The sequence below is a fragment of the Bos mutus genome, chromosome 4 (genome assembly GCF_027580195.1).
Source record: "Bos mutus isolate GX-2022 chromosome 4, NWIPB_WYAK_1.1, whole genome shotgun sequence".
Lineage (NCBI taxonomy): Eukaryota > Metazoa > Chordata > Mammalia > Artiodactyla > Bovidae > Bos > Bos mutus.
In genome coordinates, this window is record NC_091620.1 from 651,214 (window position 1) to 670,444 (window position 19,231).

The window sequence follows — 19,231 nt, forward strand, 5'->3', positions numbered from 1 at the left end:
AATCCCACGGACAGAGGACCCTGGCGGCCTCCAGTCCACGCGGTTGCAAAAGGTGGGACACGACCGAAGCGACTAAGCATGCATACACTAACACCTCGGGGAGGGAAAGGGCTGGGGAGCCAGGGCGGGGAAATGACAGCAGGCGAAGACACCAGGTGGGGGTCAGAGGAGTCTGGGAACCAGAGCGGAGCCGGCTTGTGAGCAGCGTGGCCGGGGGTGGGGAGAGGGTGGGTGCAAAGTGGAGCAAGGCTGAGCCGGGCAGGGGCACAGAGAAAGGGGCAGGAAGCACGGAAATGGACAAAGAGAGCAGGTCCCCGAGCCGTCCGGCCGTTTATACCTCTGCCCCGCCCCTAACCCCTCCTGGCCCGTGGGGCCCCACCCGTCCTGCTCCTAATCTCAGGCACCCCAGCCTCAGCATCACTTCTTCTTCTTCTTCTCCTTTGCCAGCTTGGCTTCCTCAGCAGCGTCCTGGTCCTTGAGAAGCTTCATCCTCTTCTTGCCCAGTGGGGTCTTGAAGTACCAGTCCTGGGTTGCAGGAAGGGTGAAGGTGACGGGTCAGACCCTCCGCTCTGCTGGGTGACCTCGCTCTCCCCTTCCAATGGATCTGTGTCTTCTGCACGCAGGTCCTCTGCTCTCCTCTGGGGTCCTAGGGTTCCTGCCAGAGCCCTGGTTTCCCTCGCTCGTCACCGGATACTCTGGGCCATGGTCGGGGCGAGAGGCCTCCTCCCCTGCCCTGTAGCCCCTGGTCCTCCCCCAGCCATCCCCGGGGTCAGTGGCTGTGAGTGCCCAGCTGGCCCTGCCCACAAGTCCTTCCCTTCTGAGCTCTGTGGGGAGCAGATGGAGGGATCCAAAGTACACTATGGGCCTGGGAGGTGGGGCTTCAGAGGGCTGACTCCCCCATTGCTGTTGGTCCTGAACCCCCCAAAGCCTCACCTTCAGGGACTCCTCCTCCTCCCTGTACACCGGGTCCAGCTTCGCCAGAGGCCCCAGGAACTCTGAGGTCAGGAGGGGCCGCTTGGACAACTGCAGGAGCCGCCGCTCGGTCAGCACTGCCTGGATGGCTTGGAGGATGCAGCCAGCTGTGTAGCCGTCAGACACCTTGGCCAGGGCACTGATGTCCAGGTGCTGGGTCCCCTGGACTCCCTGGGCCTCGATCATATGCCTCCAGAGCACTGCGTGCAGTTGGGGGTAGGGGACACACGGCAGGGAGAGGCAGTGGGCACCTCCTTGTCTACAGAGGAGCTCTGTGCTTCTGGAAGCCACCCGGCGTCCAGCAGCAGCCCTCCTCCCGGGGAGGTAAGGATCTTCCTCCCCACTTAACACGGCAAGCGAGACTCCGAGGACTTGACAGGCCTGCCCATGTCTACAGAGGCACACCAGGCTCCAGGCCCCAGGGCAGCTTGTCTAGCCATCCTTCCAGAGCACCTGGAGTGGAGGTCAGGACTCAGCAGGGGCAGATGGGGGAAGCGGGGAGCTTTGGCAAGGGCAGTCCTTCGACCCCTTCTCTAACCTGACCCCACATTCCCCGGCCTCACCATGAAAAAAGTGAAAAAGTGTTAGTCACTCCATCGTATCCGACTCTGTGCGACCCCATGGAGACTGTAGCCTGCCAGGCTCCTCTGTCCGTGGGATTCTCCAGGCAAGAATACTGGAGTGGGCTGCCATTCCCTTCTCCAGGGGAATCTTCCCGACCCAGGGATCGAACTTGCATCTCCTGCATTGCAGGCAGATTTTTTTACCATCTGAGCCACCAGGGAAGACCTGGGTTGGGAAGATCCCCTGGAGGAGAACAGGGTTAACCACTCCAGCATCTTGGCCTGGAGAATCCCACAGGCAGAGGAGCCTGGTGGGCTGCAGTCCACGGGGTCACAAGGGGCCTCACCATAGCGAGAGGCATAATCGGGCCGAGGCAGGAGGAGGATTCGCTCGTAGGTGCGGCAAAGGCCCTTCATCTCGGCCACCTGCGGCCGGTCGGTGGTCCCAATCAGCATCACGCGGTCCCCGGGACTCAGCAGCCGCAGGGCCTTGGTGAGGTCCTTCTTTATTCGCTTTGGGTCCATCTGTTCCGGGGACAGTGGGGAGGGTGGGGTGGGTGGGAACCAGGGACATCATGCTGGCTTCTACTTCACAAACCTCAGCCTCACAAGGACTGCGGTAGGGGTGGGGGCAGATGGGAGGGGCTGTCGGTCCCACTTTAAGGGTAAGGAAGTAAGGCAGGAGAAGGACTTGTCCGAGGCCACCTGGCGGGTGAGGTCTGGAGTGACGTGAACACACCCATGCCTGCCAGCCCTGCCCACAGGCTCTGCCCACCTCCTCCTCTTCTTTGGGGACTCGCTTGTAGAAAGTCTTCTCCGCATTCCCAATCCAGATCACAGAAGGCTGTAGGTATCGAGCCACCTGGACGCATCAGAGAACAGAAGCCCAAGGTTAGACTTTCCTTGGGGAAGGGTCCCCTCCCCATCTGGTCAAACCCAGGGTCAGGGCCATCCTCGGTCAGTGGCCGGATTTGTTCACACATCCTGCCAGCCCCACCTCTCCGCCCCTCCAACACCCATCACCCCACACCCTGGGGTGGGGGGTGGTAGTGCGGGGGGCTATGTGTTCAGCTTCATCTCTGCCAAAAGAAGAAACTACCCTGCCTCCTACTTCCTTCCCACCTCCCCCATCACTGGGGCTTTGGGAATCCACAGGCTCCCAGCAGGGACTGACTGGTAGGGAGACCTCACCAGCTCCTGAAACGACACTGCACCTGGGTGACCCCCCGACCTCCCCGCCAAGCCCACCCGGCCCTGTTGTCACAGTCTGAGAACTCGAGATGCCGTCGGGAGACTCCCAGACCTTAAAGACAACGTGCACCAGCATCTGCACCCCAGTCTTGCCGGGGTATTTGCCCTGCAGGTTCTCCGGCGACAGGTCGAAAAGGTTGGCACCGGTCTCCGTGCATACGGCCTTCACCAGCATCTTCTTGCCCATACCGGAGGGGCCCACCAGGAGGATGGAGCGGATGAGGGGAGCCATGGAGTGTATATCTGGGGAGCCTGAGAGAGAAGACGGAGGGGGTTGGCTAGGGGCGGCAGGGGGCCGGGGGTGGAGACGTTGAGTGAGGGGAGGCCATGGTCCCCAGGCTGGGCAAGACGAGGGTCAGGTCATGGCTGCACTCTTCTGCCCCAGGGCCTGGACAAAGCCCCCGCGAGAGGCAGCCTGGATGGAGCCTAATGGTTTAGCAAGCCTAATTCCGAAGGGCTACATGGGAAGGGGGGCACTGGGGGGGAGAAGGGGTTCAGAAGAGAGCCTCCCTCCTCCCAGTGCCCCTTCTTTCCATTCCACCTGTTTCCACTCCTGGATTTTGAAGGGATGTAATTAAAGGGCATAAGCCCTTCAGAAAGATCCAGCCTCTGGTGTGTTTCAGGCGGTTGGGGGCTGGTTTTCTGGGAACAGGACAGACTAGGGGAGATCGCTCAGGACTGAGGGAGGGGCTGGAAATGTGGGGTCCTCAGCAGACTGAGGGCCTGCCTGGCTTCAGGGTGTGACCTCCAGGGGGGCCCTGAGGAAGGCACAGGGGGAGCCCAACACGCGCCCACAGCCCAGGACGGATCCACCTGCCTCGGCCGCCCACCCTGAAGCCGCACTGCCCCAGGGCCTGCCTCCCCGCCAGGCCTCTCACCTAGCCGCAGAATCCCATACAAGGCCATGTTCTGCCGGATGTCAGCCAGGGAGGGCATAGGCAGCTTGTTTGCCAAGTTCAGAGCCGATCCGAGATAGAGGCAGTCACCTGGGGAGGGGAGGAGGGCACAGCTGGTGAGCAGCACCCGCTGGGGCAGGGCACACGGGGAGAGGGGTCACACAGGGCTGGCAGTCGGCTTCGGGGATGGCCACGGCCAGGGGAACCGCTCCTTGGTCCAGCCCTGGAGTAGGCGCTGGGGGGAGGTCTCACCAATGTAGTCTTTCAAGGGCACTGTCTCGCTCTTCTTTAGAAGGCCTAAGACGACGAGCTCTTCAAACAGGGAGTCCATAGGCCTGGCAGAGGGTGGCACAGGAGGGCGCCCAGGACAAAGGGAAAGGGACATAGATTGGCAGGGGTGCTGCTGCAGGCAGGAGCGGGGGGCAAGGGGGACTCGCCAGTGGTGCCCTGTCTGCCTTCCTGTGGTCAGACAGCATCAGAAGGCACGACGCTGGCCCGCTGGCCCAGCCGGCAGCGTGCCCCAGCTGGGTGCCCTGGGGTCTGAATGGCGTGTGAGAAAGACCCTCTGAGACCCAACGTGGGTGACACACAGCCCCTTCCTAGAAACCACACGGAAGATGTACACACTCTGGGAGGCTGGGGGCGGGGCTGGCCCCAGTGCACTCACACCACCAGAGGAGTGGAAAGGGGCCACTGGCAAGGATGCCCAGCGGGACGCCCAGGGGTGGTGGGGGAGTGCGGAAGGAAGGAGACACAGGAAGCAGGGAGCGTTTGGAACAACGCCCCACTCACAGCTCATCCCCAATCTCCACTTTCCAAGCACTTTCTTGTGCTTGAGTTCATCCTCAAGGCTCTCCCGTGAGTTTGGCGGGGCAGGGACTCAGGGTACCGAGGACGAGGGCTCAGGGAGGTTAAGTGACTTCCCCCAGGTCACACAGCCACAGAACCAGGCCCTGACATCAGATCTGTCCTGGACAAGGGCTCACTCCACCACCCCCAGTGAAGTGCAGGCTCTACCTGTCTGGGGTCAGGTCTTTTTCCTTCTTCTTCTTCCCAGGTTTCTTGCCCGCCTTCTTCTGGTAGAAAGCAAACACAGAGGCAGTGGTCTTCTGTTCCTTGACTCCCCCGCCTGAGAGCCCTGCCTTGTTCCAGCCCCAGCCCCTCGTCTTGCCTTTGGAGGCTTCACGGGTCTCGTCTCCTCCCTGTCCACGGCCAGCCTCAGGTTCTTCAGCTCCTGACGCATCAGATCATCCACCTGGGGGCCGGCAGGGGGTGTGCTCGGGTGACCAGGGCTTGGGAAGGACAGGTAGGAGGCTGAGGATGAAGTCGGGGTCAGGGGGCCCTCAGGGAAGATCCAGCCCAGCCCAGTGATGGCAGCTGGTGGGGGTGGAAGGTTCTTTCAGAATGTCCCAACCCTGACCCACATCTCACTCATGCTCAAGCCTGGCATTCGTGTGGGCAGAAGCTCCGAGGATGGAGCCAGTCAGCTTTCAGTTCAAGCCCCAGTTCAGTTCAGTTCAGACAGTCGGGTCCAGTATTTTGCAGACCCATGGACTGCAGCACGCCAAGCCTCCCTGTCCATCACCAGCTCCCGGAGCTTGCTCAAACTCATGTCCTTCGAGTTGGTGATGCCCTCCAACCATCTCATCCTCTGTCATCCCCTTCTCCTCCTGCCCTCAATCTTCCCTAGCATCAGGGTCTTTTCCAATGAGTCAGTTCTTCACATCAGGTGGCCAAAGTATTGGAGCTTCAGCTTCAGCATCAGTCCTTCCAATGAATATTCAGGACTGATCTCCTTTAGGATTGACTGGTTGGATCTCCTTGCAGTCCAAGGGACTCTCAAGAGTCTTCTCCAACACCACAGTTCAAAAGCATCAATTCTTCAGTGCTCAGCTTTCTTCACAGTCCAACTCTCACATCCATACATGACTGCTGGAAAAACCATAGCTTTGACTAGATGGACCTTTGTTGGCAAAGTAATGTCTCTGCTTTTGAATATGCTGTTTCGGTTGGTCATAACTTTCCTTCCAAGGAGAAAGCATCTTTTAATTTCATGGCTTAGGTCACCATCTGCAGTGATTTTGGAGCCCAAGAAAATAAAGTCTCTCACTGTTTCCATTGTTTCCCCATCTATTTGCATGAAGTGATGGAACCAGATGCCATGATCTTAGTTTTCTGAACATTGAATTTTAAGCCAACTTTTTCACTATCCTCTTTCAGTTTCATCAAGAAGCTCTTTAGTTCTTCTTCACTTTCTGCCATAAGGGTGGTGTCATCTGCATATCTGAAGTTATTGATATTTCTCCCAGCAATCTTGATTCCAGCCTGTGCTTCATTCAGTCCGGCATTTCTCGTGGTGTACTCTGCATGTAAGTTAAATAAATGAAGTGAAGTGAAGTGAAAGTCGCTCAGTCGTGTCTGACTCTTTGCAACCCCATGGACTATATAGTCCATGGAATTCTCCAGGCCAGAAGACTGGAGTGGGTAGCCTTTCCCTTCTCCAGAAGATCTTCCCAATCCAGGGATTGAACCCAGGTCTCCCGCACTGCAGGCCAATTCTTTACCAGCTGAGCCACAAGGGAAACCAATATACAGCCTTGACGTACTCCTTTCCCTATTTGGAACCAGTCTGTTCTTCCATGTCCAGTTCTAACTGTTGCTTCTTGACCTGCATACAGATTTCTCAGGAGGCAGGTCAGATGGTATGGTATTCCCACCTCTTGAAGAATTTTCCACAGTTTGTTGTGATCCACACAGTCACAGGCTTTGGCGTAGTCAATAAAGCAGAAGTAGATATTTTTCTGGAACTCTTGCTTTTTTGATGATCCAACGGATATTGGCAATTTAATCTCTGGTTCTTCTGCCTTTTCTAAATCCAGCTTGAACATCTAGAAGTTCATAGTTCACATACTGTTGAAGGTTGGCTTGGAGAATTTTGAGCATTACTTTGCTAGTGTGTGAGATGAGTGCAATTGTGAGGTAGTTTGAGCATTCTTTGGCATTGCCTTTCTTTGGGATTGAATGAAAACTGACCTTTTCCAGTCCTGTGGCCACTGCTGAGTTTTCCAAATTTGTTGGCATATTAAGTGCAGCATTTTCACAACATCATCTTTTAGGATTTTAAATAGCTCAACTGGAATTCCATCACCTCTACTCTTGCCTGGCAAATCCCATGGACGGAGGAGCCTGGTAGGCTGCTGTCCATGGGGCCGCTAGGAGTCGGACAGGACTGAGCAGCTTCACTTTGACTTTTCACTTTCATACATTGGAGAAGGAAATGGCAACCCACTCCAGTGTTCTTGCCTGGAGAATCCCAGGGACGAGGGAGCCTGCTGGGCTGCTGTCTATGGGGTCGCACAGAGTTGGACACGACTGAAGCAACTTAGCAGCAGCAGCAGCTACTAGCTTTGTTCGTAATGATGCTTCCTAAGGCCCACTTGACTTCACATTCCAGGATGTCTGGCTCTAGGTGAGTGATCACACCATCGTGGTTATCTGGGTCATGAAAATATTTTTGTATGGTTCTTCTGTGTATTCTTGCCACCTCTTCTTAATCTCTTCTGCTTCTGTTAGGTCCATACCATTTCTGTCCTTTATTGTGCCCATGTCTGCATGAAATGTTCCCTTGGTATCTCTAATTTTCTTGAAGAGATCTCTAGTCTTTCCCATTCTATTGTTTTCCTGTATTTCTTTGCACTGTTCACTGAGGAAGATTTTCTTATCTCTCTTTGCTATTCTTTGGAAGTCTGCATTCAAATGGGTATCTCTTTCATTGTCTCCCTTGCCTTTAGCCTAGTCCAGATCCACTGTTTAAAGTCTGCGTGGAGGACTTTCCTGCTGGTCACGTTGTAAGAATCTGTCTTACAATGCAGGGGACGCAGGTTCAATCCCTGATCAGAGAATGAAGATCCCTTATGCCACAGAGCAACTGAGCCATGCTCCACAACTACTGACCCCTCACCCACAACTAGCGAGTCCGCGTGCTGCAATGAAACGTCTCAAGGGCCGAAACGAAGATCCAATGTGGCCAAATAAATTAAATAAAGTCTGCATGACCTTGAGCAATTTCGTGACCTCTCAGCCTCGGTTTCCTCACATGTGATGTCAAGAAAATCAAGGCGCCTGCCTCATGTGTTGTTGGAAAGATTGTGTAATCCAATGCTCCCAAAGTGGGCAGCACAGGGTGGGCAGAGGATCGTGGGTATGACCCTGGCATAGAGCCCCTTGCGTCCCCCTCCCTCAGGGCTGCGTCAGAGGACCCCGGGGACCAAGATGCACCCAGATGGAGCCAGGACTACGCCGGGCAGGCGGTGCCTAGAGGCAGGGTGCTGCAGAGGCTGGCGGGCCGGGGGCTGGTGGGCAGCAAGGATGGAGCCTGATCCTTGGAGGCCCCGCAGGGACGCTCACCTGTATCCGGATTTCCTGTTCCACGTCTTTCCTCTCTTCTATCTTGAGGGTCTCAGAGTCAAAACTCTGGCTGGGAAAGAGGCTGTCAAACCGGTTCTTCCACAGATCTGCCGGTGCAGGGGCGTGTGTCCGGGATCCAGATGTACACACACACTCACACTCACGTGCACACAGAAGCTCACAGGTCCATGCACGCCCGCTGGCCCAGCTCTCCTCTCACCAAACTGCCTGGCACTTCCACCCAGACTGCAGATCGAGGCCTGATCCCAAGGCCTATGGCCACAGGATTCAGACCCACAGCCCAGGGAGCACACCTCACGCCCCTCTCCTCTTTGGCTTTCTCCCCTCAGCCGTCACCCCCACGTCCCCACGTCCCCACACATGGCACGGGCCCACTCTCCCGGGGACCATGGTCACCCCAAGACCCCCCAGGCCTGACCGCCCCTCTGCTCTCACTCGTGTACTCCTTGTGGCCGGCGTTAATCGCAGGGATGGATTTGGAAGGCAGTGCTCTAAGCATCGTGTCCGCTTCCTAGAACAGAGACATCCTCCCCTCGAAGCCCTCACCTCCGTGCATCACCGCGCATCTGGGCCTGATCTTCCCAGACCCGCCTCCCGCCAGGAATTCTCTGCCCCCTTGGTCCGTGGCTCCAGGCGGTGCCTTACTCCCTTCTTGGTCTTTTCTCCCTTCTTCTTCTTTTTCTCTTTTTCCTCCTTTTCTTTCTCCTTACTTTTCTCTTGCTCTTTTTTTTTGTTCTCCTGGACTTGCACCTCCAGTTCCATCCTCACCTGTGACAGACACAGGAAGATGCTTCGGGGAAGACCGAGGGGGTTGATACGAGTCAGAGAATCCCAGGGCCTGAGCTAGGGGTGGACCCAGGATTCCCAAGGCCTCGCATCACTGGTGGGACCCAGGCGCCAAGAGTCCAGGAAGAAAGGGGCTCAACTGAGCAGGTGGGTGCTTGCTCAGAGCTGCTGCTCTCCCCGGGGGTCTCCGTGGAGGTGGGGAGCTGGAGTCACAGTGCTCTCATCAGACACATCTCCTCTCTCTGACCGAGGGGGCCTTCTCCAACTCCTTCTGGGGACCCCCTCCTCCACCACATCTGCATCCTCCCACCCATCCCCCACTACCCTCAGCTGACACTCAGGTTACTCTCTCTAACCTCAGATTCCACCTAACAAAGAAACGCCTCCATTCCCACCTCTGGGGTACCTGTTCTGGAGTCTTGTCTGCAAAGATCAGGGAGGATCCACCTAAAGACTCGTCTGGATAATCAGGGAATCGGCCGGTGAGGGCACTAAATGGACATAAGATGGTCGGAGAGATGGATGGATGGAAGGATGGGTGGACGGATGGGTGGACAGAAAGGTGGATGGGTGGATGGATGGACAGATGTATGGATGGGTGGATGGGTGGGTGGATGGACAGATGGGCGGAGGAACAGAAGGATAAATGGATGATGGATGGATGGACAGATGGGTGGGTGGACGGATGGTGGATGGACGGATGCATGGAAGGATGGACGGATGGGTGGATGGGTGGGTGGATGGACAGATGGGTGGGTAGACGGATGGGTGGATGGATGGATGCGTGGACAGATGTATGGATGGGTGGATGGGTGGGTGGATGGACAGATGGGCGGAGGAACAGAAGGATAAATGGATGATGGATGGGTGGTCCCAGGGGGTGGGTCCATCCCATGGACAGATGGGTGGATGGGCGGAGGGGTGGACAGATGGGTGGATGGATGGATGGATGCGTGGACAGATGGACAGATGGGTGGAGGGATGCATGGATGGATGAACAGATGGGCGGAGGAACAGAAGGATAAATGGATGATGGATGGGTGGACAGATGGGTGGGTGGACGGATAGAGGGGTGGACGGATGGGTGGCTGGCTGGATGCGTGGATGGATGGATGGATGAAGAGGACAATGGAGAAAGATGAAGAACAAGGAAGACAGAGGGAGAGGGAGTGGATTGTTACAGAACAGAGTAGGGAGACCAGTGAGGGGGTGTCCCTGGACACTTTCCCGTCTTATTCTGGCATTTTCTCTGCCATCTGGGGAAGCAGGAAGTCACGTGTGGAGCTGTTCCCGCAGGCTGGGGGCCCCGAGTTTACACCCCGTGTGTCAGCAGCATGTCAGGGGTTGGGGGGTAAGCCGGGGTCGGGTGAGGAGGGCAAGAGGGGGGTTCACAGCGGGAGAGAGGGGTGGGTCCGCGGAGGCCGGGGACACTGACTGGCACTCAATGAACCACTGTCGGATCTGCTCCTTCATCTTCTCCTTCATGTCGGGCCCCTCCACCTCCCTGAGGTGGTCGTGGGCCTTCACCACAGCCAGCTGGAACTCCTCCTCCTTCTCGGTCTGCCGGAGCCTGCGCACATCTGCCCCGAGGCTGGCCTGGGACCGGGCGCCCATGGGCTCCACCGGGCTGGCTGAGGGGAGCTGGGGACGTGGACGGGGAGGCAAGGGGCTCAGGGGTGGGAGTGGGGCGCCCCAGCACCCCCTCATCCCCGCACAGAGCCCCGCGCGCACACACACCCACGCGGAACAACAGGGCTTGCCTGCATCAGGAGAAATTGTGTTTGGAGCCTGAAACTCGTCTGTGTAAATTACTCTGATAATGAGTTTGCTAGATGCATCCGGGCTGGCCCCCTCCACCCCGCCGGCTCCCCCAGCACCCGCGCCGCCCCCCGTCAGCCTCCGGCCCCAGCCCCACCCCCACGCCCAACGCCCGTGTTGGCAGCCGCTCCGCAGCCACTTTCCCGCCTCATTGGCTCCCAAATGTATTTTAAATATCACTCTGTGCAGAGACAATTACTGAAAACGCTGAGCTCACACTGTTGATGGGCCCAGGCGGCCGGGCTCATTCCTCACCCACCAGTCGTGCCATGGCCCCCTGCTCCCGCGCCCCACCAAGACCCGACCCAGCCCTGGCCTCCTGGGGTCCGGCTGCCCCGGTCATCAGCGAGCTCCGACCTCTGCTCCCACGCGTGGGGCCGCCCGGTCCCTCCCTCCTTTTGAAGCCCCCAGCCTCCTTGGAGCAGCCATCCCAGCCCTGGTCTCCAATTCTTCTGCCCCCAACCCCAGCAATCCCTCCCAGACCCTCCTCCAATCTCCCTTTATAGGCCAGGCTTTTGCGGCTCTGCCCAGGGCCCAGCGCCCTCTCAGGGATCACAGAATCTCACCCCTGTGATGGCTTCCTCTCCTAAGGCAGCAGAGACCAGCTGGGGGCCGACCACCGCAGAGCAGAGGACTTGGGTCTGTCTTCCCCGCCCTGTACCCTCACCCCTTTCGGCCCATGCTCCCCAGCCCCACCCTCCACGTGCACATTCGTGCCCATCACCTAGTTCACACTTAGCCATTCTGCCTACAGGGCAGAGGAGAGGAGGGAGTCGGGGATCCCAGAGTGAGTGGGGAGCCTGTGCCCTCTGCGGAAGGCTCTGGGGTGAAGGGGGTGTGTCCTCATCCCAACTGGGCCCCCCACATGCTTCTCCCAGAGGCTTCAGGAAACCCACTGGCCCTGGGAACTGGCCTCGTGCCACTGCGGGGCCCACCCCCTGCAGCCTCTCCTGCCAGCTCCATCATGGGCCAGGGGACAGGATGCTCTGAGCCATCGTCCCTCACCCCACCCCATGTATGACTTCCTTCCAAAGGGCTCTCGGCAGGGGGGAGCGGGAAGGGACATGGCTTGGCAGTGGCTTTGTGGTGACCCTCCATCAGGGTCCCCAGACCCCCTTCCCGCAGTCCTCAGTGGAGGGAAGTATGCACAGGGCTGGGGGCAGGACGCTCACCATGCCGATGAACTCCATCTCGGTTCGCCGGTCCTGCTGAGTTCGTTTCCTCTGCAGGTAACCCTTCCATACCTGGGGGGACACACGGGCCCGGACACTCCCACACTGCCTTTCTGCTGGGATGCAGGGTAGGGGGCAGAGCTCTGGGGAGGGCACCTCTAGGACACAGCTCACTGGCCACTGACCCCTGAGCAGAGATAGCCCAGACGGGGTGGAGCCGGTCTGCACTCCGACGCCCGGCACTTTCAGAGCCCCCCAGGAATTCCCTCTGTCTCATCTCTACCTTCTAACCTGCCTTTAAAAATATTTCTTTTCTTAGTTGCGGTAGGTGAACTCTTAGTTACAGCATGTGGGATCTAGTTCCCCAACCAGGGATCGAACCTGGGCCTCTTGCACTGGGCGTGCAGAGTCTTAGCCAACAGACCACTAGGGAAGTCCCTAACTTGCTGTATCTTTTGAGGCACAAATCAGAGTTCAGATTCCACCTCCTCTGAGAAGCCCTCCCCACTCTCACTTCTCAGCATACTTCCAGCATCTGGAGTAAATGCTTGCTTCCACTCAGGCCCATAGACCTGGGTGCTGTTGAGACCATGCAGCTCCCCTAATTAATTCCTACATGTTACAAGGAAACTGAGGCCAGAGATGGGACATGGCCTCTCCCAGGTCTCAGGGCCGTTCGGCGCAGAGCCAAGACCAAGGCCCTGTTTTTTGACTCCTCACCCAGGGCTCCTCTCCCACCTAATCTTGGGCCCGTGGACAACCCAGTGCCCTGGGGAGGAGAATAGAGGGAGGCAGGGCCAGTGCCTCATCTGGCAGTTTGAGACAGAGCCTCAGCGGGCAGGCTCCTGGCCAGGCTTTGTCCTCCTTCTCCCACAATGAGCACAGCCAAGACCCCTGATAACTGAGGGCCTCACATACTCTCCCCTCTGATGAGGCCAGTGGGGGAACCCAGGACCTGGGACGCAGTGTTTCCACACCCTCGACGTCTGGAGACAGGGACGAAAGGACTCGCTTTGACTTTCAGGTTGGGGGAGGATGCTCCAGCTTTGGGGCTGACCCACCTTCTCCAAAGGCTTGTTTCAGCGAGCCCCGAGGGCAAGGACCCCCTGTTCACCCATGGAGCAGCCAGACCTGGGTACGGGATGCACAGCACCCCAGCCCGAGTTCCCTGATTTGCAATCTGAAAATCTATCTCGCTTGGAGAGGACATCTGTTCTCAAGGCTGCTGTCTGTTAGTTGGCTGGTTTGCTCTGGATTTGGGGGAAGAAGTCCTAAGTCCCCTGTATTGGGCTGGGAAACAGAAGTTTTTGAGGCTCTGGGACTTGATAGAAGATGGGAGAGGAGCTTGACTTAAGAGAGAAAGCTCCAGCAGCCCCAGGTCAGCAGTCCTGGGCCTTCCTGCCCTGGCGTTCTCTAGGGCGCCTCCCATCTTATCAAGCTGGTAACCACTGCCCCCATGTGGGTTGGCTTAGCAGCACCTGGGGGGAGATCCACAGGGCTGCCAGGAGACAGAGGAGAGGCCGGCCCACCAATACAGTGGGGTGGCACGGGGGATCTAGAGATGGAGCTGGGTGTTCTGTAGTGAGGTGGGAGGGGGTGTGATGAAAGGGTGACCTCGGGCGGCCCAGACCCCAAAGACACCTGGAGTCATCAGTTCTCAGACTCCATATTCTTCATCATGCTTCCTTTTGCCTCAGCTACCCGGAGGCTCAGGCTACAATTCAGTGACTCATTTCTTTGCCTTTCTTTTATATTTTTTCAGTTATGACAGAATGATAACGTTTACAGGAGACTTGGGAAATACAGAAGAGTTACACATGGTTCCACTACATATCACAACTAATATTTTTAAGTGGGTAAACTAAGATTTTAGCTGGAGCTTCCCTGGTGGCTCAGATGGTAAAGTGTCTACCTGCAGTGCAGGACACCGGGGTTCGATCCCTGGGTCGGGAACATCCCCTGGAGAAGGAAATGGCACCCCACTCCAGTATCCTGGCCTGGAAGATTCCATGGATGGAGGAGCCTGGCGGGCTACAGTCCACAGGGTCGCAAGGAGTCGGACATGACTGAGAGACTTCATTTTACTCACTTTCAATATCAAACTCTCAAAAATTCATAGAATGAATAGACACAAAAGCAGAAGGATATAGCAGGCCGGAAAAGCTTTTGTGACTTATTTTTCACCGTCTTACAAGTTTTGGGGATGATCATCTACTCTGTTCTGCTGCTGTATTATGGATCTTTCTCCCATAATTTCAAATTTTTATTTATTATTGTTATTTTAAAAATTTTTGGCCGCACCATGTGGCTTGTAGAATTTTAGTTCCCTGAACAGGGATTGAACTCAGGTCCTTGGCAGTGAGAATGAGGAGTCCTCACCATTGGACTGCCAGACAATTCCCTTTCTCCTCTGATTTTAATGATCCTTCTGTTTGGGGGGCTTTTATGGCATCCCACTTCAAGTCTTTTGGGGGAGATGGAGAACAAATAATAAATAAGATACATGTTTATTACCGATGAAAGTCCCTAGCTTAACATCTCGGAGAAGGCAATGGCACCCCACTCCAGTACTCTTGCCTGAAAATCCCATGGACGGAGGAGCCTGGTAGGCTGCTGTCCATGGGGTCGCTAAGAGTCGGACACGACTGAGTGACTTCACTTTCACTTTTCACTTTCATGCATTGGAGAAGGAAATGGCAACCCACTCCAGTGTTCTTGCCTGGAGAATCCCAGGGATGGGGGAGCCTGGTGGACTGCCGTCTATGGGGTCTCACAGAGTTGGACACGACTGAATCGACTTAGCAGCAGCAGCAGCTTAACATCTAGTTGTGGGGCAGCAGAATCCAAGCGCCTGTATTTCTGTCATCAATTGCTGAGCCAGGCAGTCTTCCTGGAGGAGGTGACTTTCCTCCAGGGTGCCTGGTGTGGGGGGTGGGGGGGGGTTTACCTTCTGTATGGTGATGGCTGCTTCGTCCTGACTGAACTTGAACCGACCTTCCTCCCGAATCTTCCGGTCTCGCTCCTCCTCTTTCCGAATCTCCCGCATGAAGGTGGCCCGGAGCCTGCCTTGCCTGGCCCGCTCGGCCTTTTGCAGTAGGATTATGGCCTCAGTCCGGCTTAATATTGGAAAGCTCTGGCCACAGCAGGAGCAAAGGAGGAGGAAATGAGGGAGGGTTTGCCATCTCCAGTTGGGAGACCAGTCCCCCAAAGACGTGCTGGGGGCATGTCCCAGGGCAGTGAGGTGCCCAAGTCGTGTGCCTCTGCCTTGGCGGGGGAAGGTTACGAGGAGCATAGCACAGCCGTGAGGGTGTCAGGACTACCCAGAGCGCACTCTGAGGTGGTGAAGGACAGGCTCTGTTCCAGGGCCGGGCTGTCTCCCTGACTCACCCCCTCTGAGATCTCTGGCTTCAATCTGGACAGCAGCTCCACCAGCATGTGTTCTCGCTCCTTCAGGATGCTGGACCGCTCCAGCTCGAAATACCTGGGAATCGGAACCTCCAGGTCTGCCTTTGGGGCAACACAGGAGGAGAGTTGGGAATAAACCTCCAGACACTCTGGCCAAACCGTTACCGCCTTCAGCTGCATACACACCCCTGGGGCTGGCTTCCTCTATCCTAGAGCTGCAGGGGGGTGGGGGTGGAAATGTACAGATTTTGGGCAGATGGCCCCTAGACTCATTTCCCTCTTTCTTTGACCCTGTCATGTGGCCAGAGTTGAATTCTGAAGGATCATGGTAGGTAATGGGCAGTGGTCCCAGTCCTAGCTGTACATCTGAGTCAACTGGGACCCAAGCTCTTAAAATGCAGGCTCCTAGGCCCTCCCTGGGCAACCACATCAGGATGGCAGGGCCTGGAGAAGGTCTGTTTTATCAAGCCCACAGATGGGTCTCAGGCAGCTAGTTGGGGAAACTCTGAGTCCTCCTTAGACATGGAACAGGGAGCCCTGACCTTGGGGCGGGCTGGAGGCCAGTGCAGAAGCACTGTGCTCTGGGACTTGCTGATGCACAGACATCCACTGAGGGTCTTGTGAAAATGCAGAGGCAGAGTAGTGGTTTTGGGGTGCAGCCAGAGATTCTGCATCTCTAACAAGCTCCTAGGTGATGCTGATGCTGCTGGTCCATGAACCACACTTTGAGGAACAAGCCTCCAGGGGACCCTTTCCAGCAATCCCTTGCAGAGGGGTTCGTGGATTCTCCGAGCCAGACAGAACTTCCAGCCTGACTCCCCAGCCACCCTTAACTTTTTTTTTTTTTTAAGATTTATTTATTTATTTTTGGCTGTGCTAGGTCTTCGTTGCTGCACACAGGCTTTCTCTAGTTGCTGCAATGGGGGTTGCTCTCTTGCTGGGGACGCACAGGCTTCTCACTGCGGTGGCCTCTCTTGGGGAGCTCAGGCTCCAGGCTCAGTCGCTGTGGCTCATGGGCTCAGCTGCCACATGGCACGTGGGATCTTCCCAAAGAGGGGATTGAACCCGTGTCCCCTGCATTGGCAGGGAGACTCTCAACCGCTAGACGACCAGGGAAGTCACCTCCTAACCACAATGCGTGAATTTTCCAAACCCCATGGTCCAATCGCCCTGCCCGCCTTCCCTTGCAGATGACATCCCAAAGCCTGGGGTGTCCGAGGAAAGTCAAGGCCACCCCTACTCCCAGCTGGCTGGGGCTTGGTTTGTTTCCACAAGGAGGGGGAAATCAAGGCTAGCCCTCCCCCCAGCTCCCCGCCCCCCGAGCTGGGGTGGGCGCACTGCTTGAGCAGCCCGCGCACCGGGGTGAGCTTTAAGTCCTGCAGGACTTGGTCCAGGCAGTGGGTCTCACACAGGTCGGCGCGAACCAGATCGTCTTTGAGCTCCAGCACGCGGCAGGCCACGCTGTCCAGCAGGCGCCGCAGCAGCCGCCGCTTCTGCGGCTGCACCATCTGGTCGTAAAGGGTGTCGAAGCGGCGCAGCAGCCCCAGGTAGTGCAGATAGAGCGAGGAGAGCCGGTACTGGAAGGGCTGCCGTTCGCTCTCGGAAACGGCTTCCCCCAGCAGTGGCTCCTGGTCCAGAAGCTCTTCCAAGATCAGGTGGGAGGAGTCCCAGAGGCGCTGGTAAGCTCTGGGAGGAGAGGGCGGCAGGGGGCACCCTGAGCCTCAGAGGAGGGGCAGGGGGCGAGGAGGGGGCGCCCTGAGCCTCAGAGGAGCGGGTGGGGGGCAGCAGGGGGCGCCCTGAGCCTCAGAGGAGCGGGGGGGGGGCTGAGGAGGGGGCGCCCTGAGCCTCAGAAGAGTAAGGGCGGAGGGGGAGGGATGGGCTCCCCTGAGGCGCCTGAAGACCTGAACTCGAGGTCCCAGATGTGATGCTAAGGAGACTCATGGCCCCGGGGTGGAGTTCTGGGAAGGGAGAGACCTTCAGGGAACTGAGATGGTGCCCCAGGGAGACACCCTGAGGCTTAGAGAAGCCAAGGGACTGAGGGAGGAACAAGGAGGGTGACGAATGGGCATCTGCCACGGGTCCTGCCAAGGGAGGGGCCTTTCGGAGTCTGTGGCTGGTCCCTCCAGGCTGGAGGGACACCCAGCAATGCTGCAATGGTCTAGGATGGTGGGCTGGAAGCAGGGGTGAGGGTGAACTGTAGAGAAGGGGACTGTACGGAGGGACTGTTCTGGAATCAGTAGCCCAAGGGAAACCTGAGCGCAGGCAGGAGCGGCCAGGGTGGCTGTGTGAGTGTCCGGGGTCCAGGTGGGGCCGGACCTCAGAAGCCCCTCTCCCACCGGCCTTGTCCCCAGGACCAGGGAGGCGCCATGCCCTTCGTTCTCCCATCCTTCACTCACGCCTCAGACATGGTGCCCAACTCCACTCTGCCCTTTGTGAGCTGGTCCTGGAATCCACAGAATGTCTGTGGTTCCACCCGGACTCCGCTCCACAAAGCCAGAATAGCCCAGTTTTAAGAGTTCTGTCCCATTGTCTCAAAGTTCTAAGGCTGTGAGGGCAAGGGGTGCAGGTACAGGATTGGGGACGCTTATCTTGGAGGACACCTCGGAGGTGGCATGCCAGAGGGCGTGGGCTCCCTTGTAGCAAGCCGTGGCCAGGGTGGACAGTAGGGTCAGCCGCGGCCACTTCCCGTGCAAGGATCAAATGAAAGAATGGGCTTTGTTTGACGTCACCCTGTAGACCGTGAGGTTTTGGATGGTTGTTAGTCCTAAAGGCATTTGTCCAGCTGTCCTCTCGGCTGGAGACCAGGCCCAGCCTCCCTGTGCTCGTGTGTGACTGCACCGCAGGGGCGAAGGGGCAGGAGTTGGGCTTGGCAGGCCTGGGCTCACGCGGCTTGTGGAATCTTAGTTCCCCAACCGGGAACTGAACCCAGGCACGCGGCAGTGAAAGTGCAGAGTCCTACCCGTTGGGTAACCAGGGATGTCCCCATGCTTCCCCCTTTAAGTGAGCACAAACACGCCAGTTCCCCTGGGGTCTGACATCAATTCACATGATTCGAGTGAGCTGTACCTGTGTAAAGAATGGCGTTGCAAGGAGTAGTGGGTGGGTCTCAGTGGTGTTTGGGGGCTCCTTCTGAGCTCTCTGTGGGTTTCCCCATCACTGCTTCAGGCTCACAAGGACATTCTTTGGAAAATTCAAAGCATATCAGCCTGGCTTGGGTCTGCTGGGGTGTGCTTTTGGCTCAGTGTCGAGTGGGGAACATCTGAATAAATATATGAGGCAAGGGGCAAAGGACAGGGGAGGAGAGAGACAGAGGCAAAGAGGATCGGGGGAGGAATCCACGTGTCCCCAGAGCTTCCAAGGACGTTGCCGAGATGCAGATTCCCATCCAGCACTCTGAGCTGGGGCCCAGGATTCTGCATTCCTAACAAGCTCCCAAGGTGTTACAGAGCTGCTGGTCTGTGAGTCACGCCTAGAGTAGCAAGGAGTGTAAACACAGCATGAATGGGGAGGAGCTGAGCTTCCGGGCCAGGTCTCCTGAGCCAGTCTTTTTCCTGCCGTGGGACAAAAGCGTGGATAATTAGTTCTCACCACGTGGCATCTCCACTGTAGGCTTGACAACGGAGGAAACATGCATGACATATGTTGGGTAACAATTCAGCCATCATTACAGCGAGCCTTTCAATATATGAACTTGAAGTTACAAAGGGAATGTAAAGGATTTTGGACTGTTCACTCAGTCCTAGCCAGCCCTTCACTCCACCGCCGCAGAGGCTGAATTAGAGACAAAAGGAGACTGTGGTCGTGTTATGTAGTGAATCTAGGTGCCGGGTGGACAAGTGGTTATGGTACTATTTTTGCTTTTTTTTTTCCCAAAATAAAATGGGGGAAGAAAAGTTAGGAGTCTCAAAAACATTCTCACCAATTTGTTCTGAAATTAAGG

At 56.9% G+C, this 19,231-nt stretch overlaps 1 protein-coding gene across 1 annotated transcript; it reads right to left on the bottom strand.

Moving 5' to 3' along the window:
- Nucleotides 1-417: 417 nt before the first annotated feature.
- IQCA1L (IQ motif containing with AAA domain 1 like) lies at nucleotides 418-17,698 on the bottom strand. Its single transcript, XM_070369925.1, has 19 exons — nucleotides 17,688-17,698; nucleotides 16,650-16,977; nucleotides 15,274-15,393; nucleotides 14,834-15,019; nucleotides 11,887-11,958; nucleotides 10,332-10,537; nucleotides 9,303-9,387; nucleotides 8,756-8,878; nucleotides 8,546-8,621; nucleotides 8,090-8,196; nucleotides 4,854-4,937; nucleotides 4,700-4,758; nucleotides 3,935-4,017; nucleotides 3,665-3,772; nucleotides 2,839-3,038; nucleotides 2,311-2,397; nucleotides 1,883-2,060; nucleotides 934-1,172; nucleotides 418-525 (listed from the first exon to the last, which is right to left on the bottom strand). The coding sequence occupies exons 1-19, from the start codon at nucleotides 17,696-17,698 to the stop codon at nucleotides 418-420; spliced, it is 2,460 nt and encodes an 819-aa protein (XP_070226026.1).
- Nucleotides 17,699-19,231: the final 1,533 nt, after the last annotated feature.